The 20200-nt window shown below is 39.4% G+C and overlaps 1 protein-coding gene across 1 annotated transcript; it reads right to left on the bottom strand.

Moving 5' to 3' along the window:
• Positions 1-3944: 3944 nt before the first annotated feature.
• On the bottom strand, positions 3945-18112 carry MTX3 (metaxin 3). The gene is made up of 9 exons (XM_007943460.1): positions 18032-18112; positions 17464-17533; positions 17026-17102; positions 10701-10793; positions 10002-10184; positions 9782-9858; positions 9391-9548; positions 7660-7748; positions 3945-4055 (listed from the first exon to the last, which is right to left on the bottom strand). The coding sequence occupies exons 1-9, from the start codon at positions 18110-18112 to the stop codon at positions 3945-3947; spliced, it is 939 nt and encodes a 312-aa protein (XP_007941651.1).
• Between the last annotated feature and the right edge of the window lie 2088 nt (positions 18113-20200).

A 20200-nucleotide genomic window follows, 5' to 3' on the forward strand; every position in this document is an offset into this window, starting at 1 on the left:
CCTTTTTTTCCGCAAGCACAGCGGAGCTGAGAGATTCAAGCTGGCATGCAGTATATTGGTTGTTGTTTCCAATAAAAGATGAATCCGAGATCTCCAGGGGAGCAGTGAGCCGCTCACTCAAGGAAGGCTGTAGTTCAGAATGCCATTCTTCCAGATTGTCCTTGGAATATCATTGCAAGCAGGCCCCTAGGGAAACTCCCCTTGGGCAGACTGGCCACTCAGAACTCAGTCATCTGATCCCATCATGGGAACAACCACACAGAACTGGGGTCCAGCCAAGTTGACACACAGCTCCAACCATCACACATAGTGACCATAGAGAACAGGGGAAAACTGCCCCATAGGGTTTCCAAGGCTGTAATTTTTATGGTAGCAGACTATCACATCTTTCTCCTACAGACTGATAGGTTCAAACCACCAAACTGCCAACTTCTTGACCTTTTTGGTTAGCAGCTGCCCACTCAACCACTGTACCACAAAGGCTCCTTGCTAATATATCTGTTGTTGTTGTTGTTATTTGCCATCAAGTCGGCCCCGACTCATAGCGACCCCTCCTTGGGTTTCCCAGGCAGTATCACTACGGAAGTAGGAATGCCCAACCTTCCTTCCGAGGCTAATATAGCTAGCAAGGTTAAATGAATATAAATTAAAAATGGAAATCAACAAGCTTGCTTTTGGATTTAATGTAAAATAACCAACCCTCAGTTACCCTAAAAAGAATACAAACACATCTAAGTTGAAATTTGACTTCAGTTTTGAAGGAAAGATCATCTTCAACATTCTTTATAGTTTTTAAGTTTTATTTGAAGCATCATAATTATTGCTAGCTGGTAGCTGCAAGATCTTCATCCCATGGAAAACATCTGACCAATTTTCCTATTCTTATACAACCACCAAAGAGAAACACAAAGGCATTCTTCTTTATCTTATCCCCTATCATCACCTCTGAAAGAAAGCAGCTTACACTGTTTTGTTTAAACTGTGGACCAGTTATCCCAGCAAACTAAAACTTTATCTAAAATATATCTTGACAGACTGATCACCAAGCTCTCAACCCAGTCTGAAAATTGGTTCCTTTCCCATAGCTTCCTATATGTATGGCTAGTCCCTAAAATATTTTGTGCTCAGTTATAGCTTCCTAGGGAGCCTTGTGGTACAGTGGTTAATGCATGGCTGCTAACCAAAAGGTTGGCAGTGCAATCCTACCACCTTCCAGGAGAGAGAGATGTGGCAGTCTGTTTCCATAAAGATTATCAGCTTTGCCAAACCTATGGGGCAGTTCTATTCTTATCCTATAGGGTCATTATGAATTGGAATCAACTCAATAGCACTGGGTTTTAGCTGCCTAACATTTCATCTGCTTTACAAAAAAAGGTCACCTAAATACCCAATGCATGAATTCTCATTTATCTAAATCACATTTTCATCGTAGGAAAAGTAGTTTAGAAGCATCATGGACTATGTAAGACTAAAGGCAATTCAAAGGATGACCAAAAAGCAAATAAATCATACTTAAAATTCTCCTCTTTTTTCAGTTGTCCAAAAAGGCCAGATACTTGTTATTCTGAAAAGGTCTCTTTTGATTAAAATTTTCAATGCATTAAACATTACAGTTCTTAGTTGACATCTGAGCATTATAACATAATTTCTCCCAGTCTTATAAAAATTTAAACACATTTTTCTTACTCATAGACATTAATAGCTTCATTGAAAGAAAAACTTATATAAACCACTATTATCTTTTGACATTGCCCATGGAAGTTATCATTTGATTTTAGAATCGTTAATATTGGTGTATCTCTTTCCCCCTATTTTTTTCCCCCCAAAAAATTAACTTTAATTGCCATTTTACATTACATGTGTTTTACAATTGTAAGCCACTCAAATGCTTTCTGGAAGGTTTACTATAAATCATGATTGAAAATGACTAACCCTGACTAAAGCATAAACAGATGTCTGATTAAAGTACTAACCACGTTTCTCCCAAATACATCAATCCTAGAGGGCAATAAATTCCAATGGTCGTAATTTTCAATATAAAATATCCATACAGTATGTCAGATTGCTGGAATCTAATAACCTGCCTTTGAAGTTTAATGTGAAATACATACACACATGCATTCATCGTGTTGGATAAGGAATGTGAAACTCATTAGGTACGTTCCCCAAATGCATCCAAACAGATGAACAAGACTGAAGACTACATCAGTGCCTATTTACTTAAAACTTTCAAGAAAAAATATTTACAATGATTTAAAGACTCCTGTGTAAATAGCTATCTAAATTCAGAATAAGTTGGGAAGGTTAGGGTCAAACACAGCTGAGCCCCACTCAGCTCTAATGAGATGAATCTTTTAACTACAAAGCTTGTTTCCTTAATGTGTGGTTTCTGCAGAACTTGGTAAGATCTGCTGAGCACCATAGTAATCTCTTAAGATGCAAATCAGAAACACGGTCCTATATTTAAAAACACCAGAAGTGGTTTTAGGACAACAGAAGCACCTCTGTAGCCACTAAAATAAGCAAGTTTCTGTTATTAGCAAAATTACCAACATGGCAAATCCTTTAACATTTCAGCAACCAATACACAGAAAATACTCTTAAAAGTCTACGCTATGTTTTGATTATTCCTTTGGATCTTTGAACCATAGTTAAAACATACAGAAAATAATGGGTTGTCATAAAGCTTTTGACTACCTGATATGCTTCTTATGAAAGAATACTTATCTGAGCCAAGTATGGTGCTGAACTAGGACCCAATGCTCGGCAGGTACTCCTGCTGCTCTGGCCTACCGAGTAGTGACTAACAAGTGGGCACGCTTCAGTAAGACTTTACAGCCTGGCATAATAATGAAGACCAACACATTCAGTTCTCCTGGAATCAATTCGAGAAAGAGATGACTAGTATTATGGATGTACTACAAATACAAAGGTCTAAAGCTGGCACATATGCCCAATAAACCAAAAGCCCTTGCTAACTCATACTGAACACATTTGCAAATATTAACATCATATTAAACTGAATATAATCCAATGAATACTATACATAATCATCTTTAATATTTATATACATGGTACTAAACTCCAAAAAGGTCAGACTTACAAGAGCATTATTAAAAAGCACATTCCTCATTATTTTTTTAAGGTTATGAATCGGCTTTTCTATTGAAGCAATTTATATTTTGCCTAGTTCCCAAATAGGCATCAGATTTCTAATAGAAGAAAAAAGTCTCAGCCAAATAGTCATAGATTAGATATTCAAACTCATCTAAGAAAATCAAATTAATAAATTGAATAAATTAACTTTAATAAATAAAGTATTTATTTAAATAGTTATAGAAGAGTGCACATTCGGAAAAGAACTGCAGCTTTTGGTCAGTGGCATGTGAAATCAAAGGCAAAAATCTGCCAAGATTAAGGCAGGTTTTTTTTTTTTTTTATATACATACACATTTATATATGTGTGTGTATACACACACACACACACACATAAATTAAAAAAAAAAAAAACTCACTGCTGTCGAGTCAGTTCCTACTCATAAAGACAACCTCCTAGGGTTTCCAAGGCGGTATCTCTACAGAAGTACATTGCCCAATCTTCCCTCTCTAAGGAGTGGCTGGTGGTTTAAACCGCCAGTCTTCTGGTTAGCAGTCAAATGCCTTGGGCACTACGCCACCAGACCTCTTACACACACACACACATACAGTACAATGTATTTTCCCTCAAGTTCATTTAGTGTTCCTTTTGATGTTATTTAAAGTGCATTGCCAAGCTAGGGTACAAGCTTCTAATTTAAAAAAAAAATAGCATAGAAAGTTCCTTTTGTTTTAGAGTCCTCCTTACAACTATTAACAGCATTTTCTTTTAACACACTTAGTCTGAGAGATTATTGTGACAATCATATGACTTGAAGGCAAAAGCCTGGGCACTAAAATGACAGCTGTCAGGGTGATAGTCGTTGTAAGGAATCACTTTCTTCCTCTGCTGGAGTCAATTTGAGTGTTGGCAGTTTCCGAGGGGGAAGTTGAGGGCTTTGGCGAAGATTGTCATCCATCTGTACAAAGTACAAAAGATACTACTGACTAATGGCTGTGGTACCATTCATGTGGACTGTGGCCTCCCCACCCAAGATACAGCCTAGAAGAGTACAGAACCATATGTTTCTAAGATTGCAAGAGAAATCTTTCTTTTCACAAATAATCTCACAAGAATTTGAAATGTCATACCTCAAATACCAGCTGACTCAGTATCTGAAAAAAGCAATGTGGCTCATCCTTGATACCTTCACAAATCTAAAGTAATTCCACAAAATAACTCTAGCACAGTATGTGTGACACAATGTTAAGAGGTGTTCTATATTAAATTAAAAAATAAATACTTCTGTTACACTAAGCTTCATAGTTTATGAAGTACATGCACATCCAATACCTCATTTGATTCTCCCGACACAGTTGTGAAAAAGAAAGAGGAGACACAATGACCCCTTATTTTAAAGATTACCAAAATGAAGCTCAGAAAGGTTAAGTGATTTGTCCCAGGTTACAAATCTAGTAAAAGAGCTGAGATTTGAACCAGATCTTCTTATTCCAACATTACTGTTCCTTCAAGTATACCTCACTCCATCAATGAAAATGACCTGTACTTTACTCCAAAAGGCCAGCTCTGTTAAGCTGAGAGTATTTAAACAAAAGGAAGCTAGGAAAAGCAGCAGAAAGGAAGATAAATCCTTTAGACTTAATCCAGAGATCTTCCCCATACTGGATCAGTTCTAAGCAGGGCTTCAAACCAGTTCTTCCCCGTCTAGTCACACTGATAAAAGTGAAACCGAAATGGACTTGAATTTGTAAAATGTGAACTGGAAAAACTACTGGCTGAAGCCCTGCTAGAAAGTTAATCTCACTCTTAGAAAACAAGGCCAGCACATGTGCTGCATAGCAACCAAATCTCTTGACCAGCAGACTTTCCAACAACCGTGCCTGGCTCAAAGATGATGGCTCACTGCAATGCTTTGAAAGTATGTCCCTCTCCAATCCTGACAAGAATCCAATCTCTGGCATCAGGCTCCTGAAAGGGCTCATCACTGCCTCTTCTGAGCCTCCCATTGCAAGGCTTCAACCTGTAACTTTTCCCATTCTGGATATTGTTCCAAACACCCACATTTTACAAATTCAGGTTTGTTCTGATTTCACGCTGTTGGCCAGAACCAGTTCAAAGCTTGCCCTGGAGAAAGAAACTGAGGTAGAACATATTAAGAAAATGCCCAAGAGCCCCAGACTTATCCTAAGAAGAGCAGTATCAGCATCCCTGGGAACACTAGGATAGGCTTCATTCAGAACTGAGTCTATCTTTAATTGAGAGCTATCTCTAACCAGACTACCTGACAAACAGAGTACAAGATTCAGGTCCTGGTGTTGAGTTCACTACCAGTTTAATTTCATAATAGACTTGCAACCAGCTGCCATTAAAAAAAAAAAAAAAAGAAAGAAAGAAAACCATAAAACCAAGAGAAAGAAAACCACAAAACCAAGAGAAAAGGGCATCATTATTATCCACTTAATAGGCAGGCTTTTTCAAAGTCTGAGCATGTGCAGAGCATTCAAAAGTTTCCCTTAGGTTCTCAAAATGGTTATACAAAGCACAGAGGAAATGTTTCAGTAATGGTACACAAAATCTGTAGGAAAGGAAAGAGAACAAAAGAATTATGGGAAAAAAAGTATTCCTAGTGAACAACTGAATCAATTGTGAAAAATCTTTTTTTTTTTCCTTGCAAGAACTAAGTTCCTCAAATATAACTCTACTCCCCACTCAAGAGCAGGTATGACTAAGTTCAGACGAGGGAGGATGCCTGACTGCAATAGGGTCAGGAAACTCACATACTGATGAGGATCTATAATGGAATAGTATAAAGTGGTGACAGGACCTCTTGGTTTCACCTCCTGCATGTGTAGGTATTTCACAGCTCCCTTTCCAAGTCTGCCATAAATTTGGCACATATGTAAGACAGAAACTATAGTGGATAGGCTTCTTCTAGCAGAAGAGTGTCTAAAACAGTCCAAGTGATCTTTTCTTCATCTACACTTAACACTCAATATATTCCCTCTCATGTGATGGGCTCAGAATTAGACAGACTAGGCTTTAACTCAGGAGCTCTGGTAGCATAGTGCCTAAGGCATTTGACTACTAACCAGAAGGCTGGCAGTTCAAACCCACCAGCCACTCCTTGGAAGGAAGGTTGGGCAATCTACTTCCATTGATACCGCTTGAGAAACCCAAGGAGGGGTCGCTATGAGTCTGATCCAACTTGACGGCACATAACAACAATAACAGGCTTTAACTCAACTTACTAAAACTTCAATAATGGATGCTTACAGTGTTACCACTTCAAATGATACCACCACATATAAAACCACAAAAAGATAAAGAATTTCTCCAGACAATGATAGCTATAAACCTGACTACTAGTACCATGAGTAATGGATACATAATCATATTCATTAGTTGGCCAATTGCTGGCGAGAATAATCCCAGAGCCCAAATTTTGGATCGGTCTCTGGGGTGAGACTTCTAGGTTTAAATTTCCTCTCTACTTCTTGCCAGCTGAATGAACTTGGACACATGGCATAAGCTACTTTCCAAACTTCAGTATGTGCATCTATAAAATGGGGATGATGATAATGCCTGCACACATAGAGCTGTTGTGCAGATTAAATGAGGTAACTCATATAAAGCTCATAATACAGTGCTTATAACTCTGACTTCAAAAACTATTCGCCAGTGTTATTAAGTCACATTGCCCCTTCATTTATGAAAGAATGAAATATTACTCATTTGTACAAGAAAAAAGCAAGTTATCAGGCACTTGAAAAAAAATGAGTAACCCTCTTGAGTTTTTCCAATTAGAATCACCCTCAAGATTTCTATTGCTGGCTCTCTCCCTTATCTAGTTCTTCAGTATCTTTTGTAGCAAATGAATATACCCTCAAAGCAGCAAAAAATCCACACTGGTGAAAAAGTGTAGACATTTAGAACACAGAAGGATAGTTAGGAGAAAAAAATGGAAGGAAGAAAAAACATATCATAACACTACTAACAAGAAGGGAGCTGTGGTAGCATAGTGCCTAAGGCACTTGACTGCTAACCAGAAGGCAGGCGGTTCAAACCCACCAGGCACTCCTTGGAAGGAAAGTAGGACAATCTACTTCCATAGTGATACTGCCTCGAAAACCCAAGGAGCTATGAGCTGGGTTCAACTCAATGGCACATAACAACAATAACTAACAAGAAAGGATAAACACAGGATCTTAAAATCACAACAAATGTTCATCTTCAGAGACAGAGACAGGCAGACAAGGAAGAAGGGGTGTGTTTGTTTAAAGCCAGCTTTTTGGGCCTCCTAACTTAAAAACTACTAACTGTGAGGTAAATGTAAACCCAAAACCATTACCCAATCTTCCTCCAAGCAATTAGGCCACTGCTGGCTTCAAAACACTGTATTATATACAACTTTGGTAAATGTATATTTAAACTGCTTTCTGGAAAATAAACTATTACTGAAAAAAACTAAAAGGGTAAAGTTAATGCATGACCCAAATTGTATCACTCACCACAGAAAGGAAAATACTAAACTACTATAAAGTAATAATTGAAGTAATCTTGACCTTTTCAATCAAGTTGGATTCCTTATTTACAAGCTGTGTGAGTTTCTGCAGATTTGCATCTACGGTATCTTGTCCAGTTGGAGAGATGCCTAAGAAGCCAGGACAGAAATCAGAGAAAGACAGGAAATTTTGAAAGCCTTTAAAGTGGTTTAGATTGAATGAATTATGAGTCTACCCACCCTCCCAAGAGCCCCACTCTCCAAAAAAATAGGGCAAAGAGAAAAACCAATCTGTGTTCAAAGGGAAAGTTAGAGGGATAGTTATGCTCCAAAATCAAACCCTAAGCTAAAGGACTAAAATTTGTCCTCTAAGTGAACACTGTTAGCCATAGTATTACAAAGCAAGCCAAAGTCATCAATGAGTCATCAGTGAAAGAGCACAGCAGTCCTTATTTCCTTCTCAAATTTAAGTTGTACCTTTTCCCCCACCCCTTTCAGATAGGTCTTTGATTACAACTATTTGGACAGTTTCTAAGACAGTGATTTCCAATTACCCACCAGGCATCCAAAATATCTGGAGGGATACAAAAAAAAATATGGATTCCTGGGACCTATCCCTGAGAGAGTCTAATTCAGTAAGTCTGGGATAGGAGCCAAGATTCTTTCTGTATTTGTTGGGTATCAGGTTTGGTAACCACCACTCCACAGTAACAAGGTAGCTATTGTTACTTGCCACTGAGTTGATTCCAACTCTCAGAGACTAGTGTGTCCCGAGTAGAACTGTTCCATAGCATTTTCAAGGCTGTGACCTTTCAAAAGCAGACTGCCAAGTCTGTTTTCCACAGCATCTCAGGGTGAGCTCAAACTGTCAACCTTTTGGCTAGTCTAACACTTTACTTTCTTAACTCTCAAACTACCAGCTCCTCCCTATATACTAAATGTATAAACTGTTCATAAAAATAAACTGTCCACCTAAGCTAGCTCTTCTTATGACTTCTGTCTCTTAAAAGGAAAATTCCAGCCTATTCTCCCAATATAAATTTAGTATCCCAATCACTTAAGGAGCTCTGGTAGCATAGTGGCTAAGATACTTGCCTGCTAACCAGAAGGCTGGCGGTTCAAACCCACCAGCCACTCCTCGGAAGGAAGGTTGGGCAATCCTACTTCCGTAGTGATACTGCCTCGGAAACCCAAGGAGGGGTCGCTATGAGTCGGGGCCGACTCGACGGCACATAACAACAACAACAACAACAATCACTTAAGTTCATGGTTCCACATTCCCCGAAGAAGCATATCCTAAATGACTGGTGCTCTCTATTGACCACACTTCCAGTCTACTACAATCAGTTTTCAAGGAGTGGAATCGTGGGAGTGCACCTCACCAAAATCAATCTGCTTTTGATTTCTGTTCATGCAGGAAAATGCTAGAAGCAGCAGGTTAAGTATCATTTAAAGGAACTGCACATTTGGATTAGGATAAATGCTATCTTTCCCCAGGGACTTAATAAATACCTGTGGTTCAGTCCTTTAGAAAAAAAGGACCCACTTCAAAGGTGCGATATTTAAAGACCAAGAATCAAGAAATATATAAAATGCAGAACAGATAAAAGGTAAATAAATATCTATTTATCTAACACACATGGGAATATAAAGTTGGAAAAATGTGATTTTTTTAAAAAATCAGCATTAGAACACAGCACAGAAACTTCACTGAAACAGTAATGAATTCTGATTTTGTCTGAGGGACTACCTACTCAATATGCAAACATTAGCTCAAGGGGAGGTAGCTTACCTGCAAGGCTAAGCCTAAAATAACTGCTTAGGATGTCATCACAGAAGCGACACAGGTTGGAAAGCTGTTTCAAATGTTGTTGTAACTGAACTTTAGGAAAGCGCACTTTGTAAAGAGGTGCAAGAAAACCAAACACATAGGCATCCAAGGTAGAAGGCCTAAAAATAAAGAATTTAAGAAAAGCATAGTAAATCTATGATAAATTACTTCCTATTGAAAAGGTTTCTATAACAAAAATCCATTAAATCTTTTTTTTTTTAAGTGCAAAACTAACCTTTTACAGGGACAAGGGAACTTCCTTTTGAGTAACTGCTCACTGACTATATGTGCACAAAATATCAAAATGATTTTTCTGTTTTTTTCAGAATGATTTTTAAAGGAATATACTCACGTATCGCCAAAGAAAAACTGAGATGTTCCCAATCTCTTTGACAGAAGATTTAGGCACTCCTTGGCATCTCTGTATATCTAAGAAGGATGAAATTACATTTCAAAAGTAGGAAAGATGTTTTAAAATGATTTCTTAGGCAGGCATGTAGAGGCAGTCACCTCTGCTATCTCTTTGTCCCTTCTCTGGTGAGCCCTTGCTCTTAAAGCAGCCCAGATGATACCTGTGCTTCCACTTCTCGAAGGTGGTAGAGAGGGGGCTCCCCTCTGGTCAGGAGAATCCTATTCAGTGCTCCTTTAGACATTCTTCCAGGCAGGATCAAACTCAAGGGAAAAGGAATTCGTGAAGCAAACCATGGTTTCGTCACAGTAAAGTAATTGTCACTCTCAACCCAAAACGTGTGAAGCTGCACAGAGAAGGAGAAAAACACTACAAATATGTCCTTTTATAAAAAGAAAGAGCAATTAATCAATGTGATAGTTTTCCATCAAAGTATGTGTATAAAGAGACATCATCCAAATTTTCCCGTTAGAATGACTCAAGGATAAAAGATTATTTTAAACATGTTTTGTTGACTACTACATCCCAGGCACCTAGAATACGGCCTGGCGCATAGCAAATTCTCAATAAATACTTCTCAAGTGAATGATTTATGGTTCCATCAATTATATACATGGAACAACAAGCTTAACCTCTCACAGAGAAATTTTATTTCCAAAATGATATTATCTTTTACTTTGTTGTTTCACAAAGTAGTCGAAGGTCTAACAGAATCCCATTTCACAGTAATATGACAGTCAAGATTAATACATAAAGGAAATACTTTCAATTTTTTAAGCCTTTTTCATTGTTTTTCTTCTAAATAGACTAAATGCATTTTCAACTATGTCAGTAAAATACAGTCATATTTCTGAATGCTCACCACTGCAGGAAGAAGCTTCTCTTCAAGGAGAGCAATGTAAGCCAGTGTATCAGCACCTTGTTTGGCTGAGAGTTCATAATCAGCATTGTATTTCTATCAAAAAACATAAAACCCAGAGAACCTTAGAAGTCAAAGGCCATCTCAAACACAGTGAAGCTCAACAAATTATGATTCCTATTTTTACTCACAAATGGCAAACATGATATTAAAAGCGGGAAAAGAGATACACAACCCAGTAAAAACTGCTACTTGACAAACCTAAACCTCACAGCACAGTATCATGCACTAGTATCATGCAAAGTAAGGTCGTAAATGTTCATGATTTCTCATTAACTACTATGAATTCAATGAAGAAAAACGTGGTATCAGGATTGGAGGAAGAATCATTAACAACCTGAGATATGCAGACGATACAACTTTGCTTGCTGAAAGTGAGGATGACTTAAGGCACCTACTGATGAAGGTTGAAGAATACAGTCTGCAGTATGGATTACATCTCAACATAAAGAAAACAAAAATCCTCACAACTGGACCAATGAGCAGCATCACAATCAATGGAGAGAAGATTGAGGTTGTCAAGGAATTCACATTACTTGGTTCTACAATCGATGCCAACGGAAGCAGCAGTCAGGACATTAGACGACGTGTAGCATTGGGAAAGTCAACTGCGAAGGAACTGTTTCAAGTGCTGAGGAGCAAGGATATCTCCTTGAGGACTAAAGTGCGCCTGACACAAGCCATGATATTTCCAATCGCCTCGTATGCATGTGAGAGCTGGACAATGAATAGGGAAGACCGAAGAAGAGTTGATGCTTTTGAGTTGTGGTGCTGGCGAAGAATGCTGAAAGTACCATGGACTGCTAAAAGAACTAACAGATCTGTCCTGGAGGAAGTGCAGCCAGAATGCTCCTTGGAAGCAAGAATGGCCAGACTTCGTCTCACCTATTTTGGTCATGTTGTAAGAAGGGACCATTCCCTGGAGAAGGATGTCATGCTTGGTAGGGTGGAGGGTCGACGAAAGAGGGGGAGGCCTTCAACGAGATGGATTGATACAGTGGCTGCGATGATGGGCTCGAGTATAGCAGGGATTGTGGGGCTGGTGCGGGATCGGGCAGTGTTTCGTTCTGCTGTGCATGGGGTCGCTATGAGTCGGAAACGACTCGACGGCACTTAACAACAACAACAACAACTATGAATTCAATGTTTGAGCTCTGGTGGCATAGTGCCTAAGGCACTTGACGGCTAACCAGAAGGCTGACGGCTCAAACCCACCAGCCACTCCTCGGAAGGAAGGTTGGGCAATCTACTTCCGTAGTGATACTGCCTCAGAAACCCAAGGAGGGGTCGCTATGAGTCGGGTCCGACTCGATGGCACATAACAACAACAACAACATGAACTTAATAAAAGGAAGCTATTATTTTTGTTAATAAGGAAAAAGTTCCAATTGGTTGCATTGTTTTTTCCCATAAGAGGAAAAGGTCTTCCAATTTAGGAAAGTTCTAAATTCTATTGACACAGGATTTAAAAAAAAAAAAAAAAAACTTGGCAAAACAATGATACGTTTTGCATATACATAAATCTTTTCATGTTTAAACATTTTTGTTACATTATTCCATGAAACATTTATTTAACTGTAGCTATCAGTTAATTAAAGAAGCTGTGGTGAGGTAGTGCCTAAGGGATCTGACTGCTAACCAGAAAGTTTGTGGTTCAAACCAAATAGCCGGTCCATAGAAGGAAGACTGGGCGATCTACTTCTGTAAAGATTTACCACCTCGGAAACCCAATGCAGGTCACTATGAGTCGGAAATGCCTCAACGGCAGTGGGTTTGGTTTTTCTTTTGGTTTATCAGTTGATAAAGTGCTTATTAAAAAATAACAGTTAACTGCTGGTTGATAAGAACTCAGATATTATACTTAGCACAGAATGTGTAGCAATTGTGTAACTTTTAAAGTGACAATCTGTCTCACAGACTGGAAGATTAAACATTATGAAAATGTCAATACTACCCAAAGCAATCTATATATTCAATGAAATACCAAACTAGATTCTAGCAACATTCTTTAAGGACATAGAAAAGATAATCACTAAATTTCTATGGAAAGAAAAGAGACCTAGGATAAGTAAACCACTACTGAAAATGAAGAACAAAGTAGGAGGTTGCATACTCCCCAATCTCAAAACCTACTACACAGCCATGGTAATCAAAACAGCCTAGTACTGGTACTACAATTGAAACATAGGCCAGTGGAACAGAATTGAGAAGTCAGAAACAGATCCATCCACCTATGGATAGCTTATCTCTGACAAAGGGCAAAAACCCATTAAATGGAGAAGAGACAGTCTCTTAACAAATGATGCTGGGTACCTACTCGCAGAAAAATGAAACAAGATCCATACCTCATACCATACACAAAAACTAACTCAAGATGGATCAAAAACCTAAATGTGAAACCTAAAACTATAAAGTTCATTAAAGGAAAAACAGGAGCAAATTTAAGAGGCCCTAATTTATGGCATTAATAGACTATCAAACATAGCCAGTAACACACAAACAGCAAAAGATAACTAAATGACTGGGACTTACTGAAAATTCAGTTCTTATGGTTATCAAAAGACTTCTCCAAAAGAGTAAAAAGAGAACCTACAGACTGGGAAAAAATATTAAGCAATGACATATCAGACAAGGAACTCATCTCTAATTTATAGAAAACTCTAACATTTAATATCAGAGAGATAAACAATCCAATGAAAAAATGGGCAGAAGATATGAACAGACACTTCACCAGAGAAAATATTCAGGTGGCCAACAAACACATGAAGAAATGTTCACAATCATTAGCCATCAGAGAGACACACATCAAAACAACAATGAGGTATCGTCTCACGCCAGCAAGAATAGTAAAGTTCAAAAACACAGGAAATAACAAATGTTGGTGGGGATATGGAGAGATTGGAAATCTCATACACTGCTAGAGGGACTGTAAAATGGTGCAACCACTGTGGGAAATGGTATGATGTTTCCTTTAAAAGATGGAAATAGAAATACCATTTGATCCAACAATACCACTCCTAGGAATATATCCTAAAGAGGTAAGATCTGGGACATGAATAGATATATACACACCCATGTTCATCACAGCACTGTTTATGACAGCAAAGCCATGGAAACACCTAAGTGCCCATCAACAGATGAAGGATAATCAATATATGGTACATACATACAATGAAATACCATGCAACATTAAAGAATAATGAAGAATCCACAAAAGCCTCACAATGTGGATGAACTTGGAGGACATTATGCTGAGTGAAATAAGCCAATAGAGAAGAACAAACACTGTATGAGTCTGTTATTATGAAAAGTCAAGGTAAGGTTTACACAGAGAAGGAAAGTATCTTTGTTGGTTACCAGAGACAGCAGGGGAAGGAAGAGAAAATTGCTTGCTTGTTAAGAGACAGGTGTTGATTTGCATGAAGAGATAGACAATATAATAAAAGAGTGTGACCAGCACAATATCTCTAAGGAAAAAGAAGACACAGAGAGGTATATAAAAGGTACAGACAATAAAGGTAAATACTATTACATCCATAATACAGCATCATCAGCAATAGCAAACACTATGGGTGGTTACATAGGTAGACAAGCAAGAAGATCAGGTATGGCAGGCGGCCAGGAATATACGCATGACCATACACAGGATGGGCAGACGATACTCCTACATGTGTATTTCTACATGCTATAAAAACGTCCGTATGCAATATAGAGCTAACAGGGAACAAAGTTAGGACAACTTCTTACCACAGCTAAGCACTTTGAAGGAGTGAGCTGCTGAGCCTTATGGCTTGGGACCATGGTCATGGGGGACATCAAGCTCAACTGGCACAACACAGCACAGAGAACATTGTGCTATATCCTACTTCGATAAGTAGCATCTGGGGTCTTAAAAGTTTGCAAACAGCCATCAGAGATGTAACTAATGGTCTCTCCTCATTCAGAGCAAAAAAGAGTGAAGAAAATCAAAGATGCATGGAAATCATTAGTACAAAGGACTAATGGACCATGAGAACCTCAGCCTATATGACTCCGAGACAAGAAGAACTAGATAGATGGTGCCCACCAACCACTGACAAACACTCAGAAAGGGATCAGATCAGTAATAGCAAATACTAATCTATGGGTGGTTACATAGGTAGACAAGCAAGATCAGGTATGGCAGGCAACCAGGAGTATACCCACGACCATACACAGGTTGGGCAGATGATATTCCTACACGTGTATTTCTATATGCTTGGAGACCCTGGATAGAGTGGGAAAAATTATGGAACAAAATTTAAAAACATAAAAAAAGATGAAGAGTCATCCTTTGAACCTGAAATTGGACTCACTCCCATGGAAAACTTTCAACCAAACAGTAGACAAGCCTATGAGCTGACTAATTACATTAGGAGATGCTGGTGTAATTGTTTATTTAGAAAATAAACCACAGGAAATCAGAAGAGCAGCATTTACACAGGGAGAATGCTAGGGAAGCAGGAATGCATAGGCAGGAAGGACACAGGGAAAGGGTGACCACAGGGAGAAAGTGAGAGGAGAGCTGTTACAATGTAAGGATTGTAATCAATGTCACAAAACAAAATGTGTATAACCTGTTAAACATAAAATAAACCTGCTTTGTAAAATTTCACCCAAATCACAATAAAAAGTTAAAAGACAAAGATTTCCACTCCTCAGAAGGAAGGTTGGGCAATCTACTTCTGTAGTGGTACTGTCTCAGCAACCCAAGGAGGGATTGCTATGAGTCGTGTACAACTCAACGGCACATAACAACAACAATAATGTATGAAAAATTGGGAGCTCTGGTGGCATAGTGCTAAGGCATTTGACTGCTAACCAGAAGGCTGGCAGTCAAACCCACCAGCCACTCCTCAGAAGGAAGATGGGGCAATCTACTTCCATAGAGACACTGCCTCGGACACCCAAGGAAAGGTCGCTATGGGTTGGAAATGACTCGACGGCAGTGAGTTTGGTTTTTTGTTTTTGTTGTTTTATATATATAAAAATTTATATTTCTACTATTTTCATCAACTATCTACTAGTTGTAATTTTAATAAAACTCAATACAGAGAAAAATTGTGAACACTCAGAATCTTATGGTCACAAGAAATTTAAAATAAGCATTTTCCTTGTAGAGGATCAGGGTGACCAACAAAACAACAACAACAAAATGAGATATCATCTCATCCCAGCAAGAATAGCAAAGTTCAACAAGACAGAAAACAACAAATGCTGGTAAGGGTGTGGAGAGATTGAAACTCTTCATACCCTGCTAGTAGGACTGCAAAATTGTACAGCCACTGTGGAAACCAGTATATTGCTTCCTCAAAAGCTGGAAACAGAAATACCATTTGATCCAGCAATCCCACTACTAGATATACATCCTAAAGAAGTGAGAGGCAGGACACGAATACATGCATACCCATGTTTATTGCAGCACTATTCACAATAGCAAAGAGATAGAAACAATCTAACTGCCCATCAACGGATGAATGGATAACCAAATTATAGTACATACACACAATGGAATACTGTGCAACATTAAAGAATAATGCAGACTCCACAAAACACCTCATAAAGTAGATAAACTTGGAGGACATTATGCTGAGCAAAAGAAGTCAATCACAGAAGGACAAATACAGTATGAGTCCACTATTATAAGTCAAGAAAAGATTTACACATGGAAGGAAACTTTTTTTGTTGGTTACCAAGGATGGGGGTGCAGTGGAGGGAATAATGCTAGCTAGGTAAGAGACTCATATTGATCTGGATGAAGGGAAAGGCAATATACCAAAAGCAGGTGACCAGCACAGTATCACTAAGGAAGATACCAAGAGGTACACAAGAGGTACAAAAATAAAGACACAGAAAAGGTGTCTTGACAGGGAGGAAGTGGAAGAGGGTTGTTACATTGTGGGGATTTTAGTTAATGTCACAAAACAAAATGCCTATGTAATATTGAATGGAAAATGAATTTGTCCCGTAAACTTTCACCCAAATCACAATAAAAAGTTGAAAACAAATAATAAAGTGACAATTTGATTAATAAAATCCAAGAAAAATGCGTACAAATATAAATTGACTATACCTCACCAAATGACTTCCAGAACATAACAAAACTCATGCCTTAGAGCAGCGATTCATTCCCAAGGCTATTTCTATTAAATCCCAGGTATGTCTAACTGTCTAAAGAGTTGGCAAAACACACACACACACACAGTCTTAATATGTATTACTTAAGACTCCTTCAAAAGAAACCACCAACCTGTTTTCTTAAAAAGTTTAGTATTTTTGCCGGCTGAGAAACAATATTGTCTTCAGTTGTCAAAACTGGAACATCACCTAAAATCAGAAAACAATTTACACACAATGAGGCATTCTGATTTACTCTGAAGAGGTTCCAATACCCTAAAAACTATACCAATTGCACATTTGAAGGGAAAAAGAAATGGGTAAGCCCATCTTCCTTTTGCAATTTCACAAAGAGCAGTTTTAGAGAACATTTTTATTCCTAACATTTTCCACTTATTTTCCTTACACTTTGAGGTATTACTAAGAATGGTCAAATCATAAGCAATACACAGGCAAGGTCATGTAAAAAGAAATTAAAACCCCAATGTATTCAGTGGCTATACGCCCTGTGGTTTTAAATGGAAAAACTTTAAAGAGGGCAGAAAGGGATGTTGAAAAGTTTACACTGTACCTCTTGAACCTTTCCAGGTGTTATCTATGACATTGACTTTCAAGGGTGCACCAGAAAATTTGGCATAAGCCTGAAACAAGAGTTTTCAGTAAAACATTTTAGACTAAGTACGTAATACACATATGAGAAGCTGCTTTACTTCACAGCACCGTCCCCGGAGAGGAGAAGGCCCCTGCCAAAGCCCCCTCACTCCCCCTGACCACCCGCCGGGGACGCACGCGCCATCCACCCGGCTTTGAGAGACCTCATTCCCCAAAAGATCCGAGGGATGTATAGTGGACGTCCCCAGCTTTGAGCTTTAACTCCATTGCCTGGACAGCTCTGCAAAGCAGAGGAAACACAGAGCTCAGCAGAGCACCCATGGAATTCCGGCCAACCCTCCGCAGGGTCACAGGCTGCGAATGGCCAGCGAAAGAGTCCAGGGCCGCGCAGCGAACAGCGCCGGGGACGGCCCTATCCCTGCACCGCCGCAGGGAACCGCGGGAAGCCTCTAGAGCAGGACCCAGAGGTCCTCGCGCCTCTGGCCCCGCCCCTTCTTCCCGAGCTCGGGTCCACCCGGCGGCCTCACCATTACCACCAGGCACTCGCTGTGCACGGAAGGGAGCCCCCAGCCGCCTCCCCAGCAACTGAGCTCCAAGGGGGCCGCCATGTTGCCGGGCCGACCTTCCTTACCCCGGAAGCACTTTTGCCGCTCGATTTCCGCCACGTGGGAATACGGAGGCGGAGCGAGAGAGAAAGAAAGGTACCATTGGGCTCTGGAGAGATAAAGAAATAACCACTGGACGGGTTAAAAGCACGCTTACGCTTAGAAAAACGGGTTAAAAGCACGCTTACGCTTAGAAGAAAGTTGGCTTTGGCCTACGGGTTATGAGTCCTGAACTTTAATACACACTTGCCAGCCATTCCCCAAATATTTATTGGATGCCTACTGTGCACCAATGAGTCCTTGGAAAGGTTGGGAGTTCTAATTTCCCCAGAAGCGCCTCTGAAGAATGGCCCGGTGATCAATTCACAGAAAATCAGCCACTGAAAACTCTACAGAGAGCACAGGTCTACTCTGACACAGAGGGGGTCACCGTGACTTGTAGCTGAGCACTATTTCTTGTTGTTAGGTGCTGTGAAGTTGGCTCCAACTCCTAGTGACCCTATGTACAACAGAATGAAACACTGTCCATCCTCACAATCCTTGCTAAGTTTGATACCATTGTGGCAGCCACTATCAATCCATCTCCCTGAGCTCCTTTTTAGCTGATCCTCTACCAAGCCACTCCTTGGAAGGAAGGTTGGGCAATCTACTTCTGTAGTGATACTGCCTTGGAAACCCAAGAAGGGATCACTATGAGTTGGGTTTGACTCGGCACATAACAACAACAACTACCAAGCGTGGTATGGATCCTCTACGAAGCAGGGAATGGTTGCTTCGGACAATGTGACCAAAGTAGGTGAGAAGAAGGTGAGCATTGCTACAGAGTCTGAAGTAACCCATTTGAGAAATAGGGTTGACAATTTATTTATAAGATTGTTGTGAGTTTTTAGAATGATGACATGGGGCAAAAATTTGGCACAGAGTGAACATTCAATAATTGTTCAACCTGGTTTTCCTGTGCTATTTGACCTCTGCCTACCTTTCCAGTCTCAACAATTATATCATCTTCATGTTCACTTGCTCCACCCTCCTTAAAAATAACCCTATTTCTGAAATTCATGCTGTCCTTTCTGTCACCCATTAGCACTGTTCCTTCAGTCTGGAGTATCTCCCCTATCCAAGTTCTCCTTCAAAAATGAGCTTAACTCATTTTAGCTCCAAGGGTAGGAATTCCTAGGAAAGAAAGACACAGGGAAAAGGTAACCACAAGGAGAAGGTGGGAAGAAAGCTATTACATTATGGGGATGCAATTGCAATAGGAAAAAAGAGTCTCCAGATTCAAACAGGTCCAGTAGAAACATATTTATTAAGCCTTAGGCAGGACAAAGACAAAACAAAGACAACAATCCAGGTTGAGGGAAACCATCAGTGGAGACACAACACAGAAAGCTGAATGGAGTCCACTGAGATATGGCCATGGGGCTAATTATAAATGATTGAAAACAAAGAGAATCATCACAAAATAATGATTGGTGGCAGATCACTGTCGCAGGCAGGACTACAAGATCGGAAAAAGGAGCATGATTGGGATAAGTACCTAACTAAAAGTTAAAAAGGATTACAGAATTGGTCCTGGGGCTTGACCACCTAGCTAGGTCGTGATCTGGATGTGACTCATCACCATGTGACCTGAGTTTTAGCCACAAGGGAACTAAAAGACAATACCAGGACCCCAAACTTAATTTAAGTTAGATAAAGACACACCCAAACAATTTCCCTAGTTTTTTGTGTGAGCATAATCTACTTTCAACCACTCTTGCTGAGGGCAAACTGCCCCTTCTTAGGTTTGTCCTAGAACTTGTCTGTATGTTGGTTTAAAGATCAGAAAGAACTTAAATGGCATCTGAAACTTAGGTCAAGCTTCAGAATGGAGTTAGGGCTCCCACTGTACACTGCAGTCTTCCACAAAAGGAGTGTGTTGGAATTTAAGCTCTAATAAAACTCTAACACACAATCCATGTCATAAAACAAAGTGTCTATGAACCATTGAATGGAAAACAAATTAGCTCTGTAAACTTTAACACAAATGACAACTGAAGAAGAAAAAATAGAGCTTAACTATCAGCTTGGAAAGAGTTTACAGTTAGTAGC

This window comes from Orycteropus afer, unplaced genomic scaffold, assembly GCF_000298275.1.
Source record: "Orycteropus afer afer isolate SDZICR_OR568_19922 unplaced genomic scaffold, OryAfe1.0 scaffold00107, whole genome shotgun sequence".
In the NCBI taxonomy this organism is placed as follows: domain Eukaryota; kingdom Metazoa; phylum Chordata; class Mammalia; order Tubulidentata; family Orycteropodidae; genus Orycteropus; species Orycteropus afer.

What these genes read in the sequence shown, in the direction of transcription:
- MTX3 (XM_007943460.1), bottom strand. Translation starts at nt 18,112, where the DNA reads ATGGCGGCCCCCTTGGAGCTCAGTTGCTGGGGAGGCGGCTGGGGGCTC. An exon ending in CACCTGGAAAGGTTCAAGAG is followed by an intron (nt 17,103 to 17,463) that starts GTACAGTGTAAA and finishes TTCTGATTTTAG; the next exon opens with GTGATGTTCCAGTTTTGACA. An exon ending in TTCGAGAAGTGGAAGCACAG is followed by an intron (nt 9,859 to 10,001) that starts GTATCATCTGGG and finishes CATCCTTCTTAG; the next exon opens with ATATACAGAGATGCCAAGGA.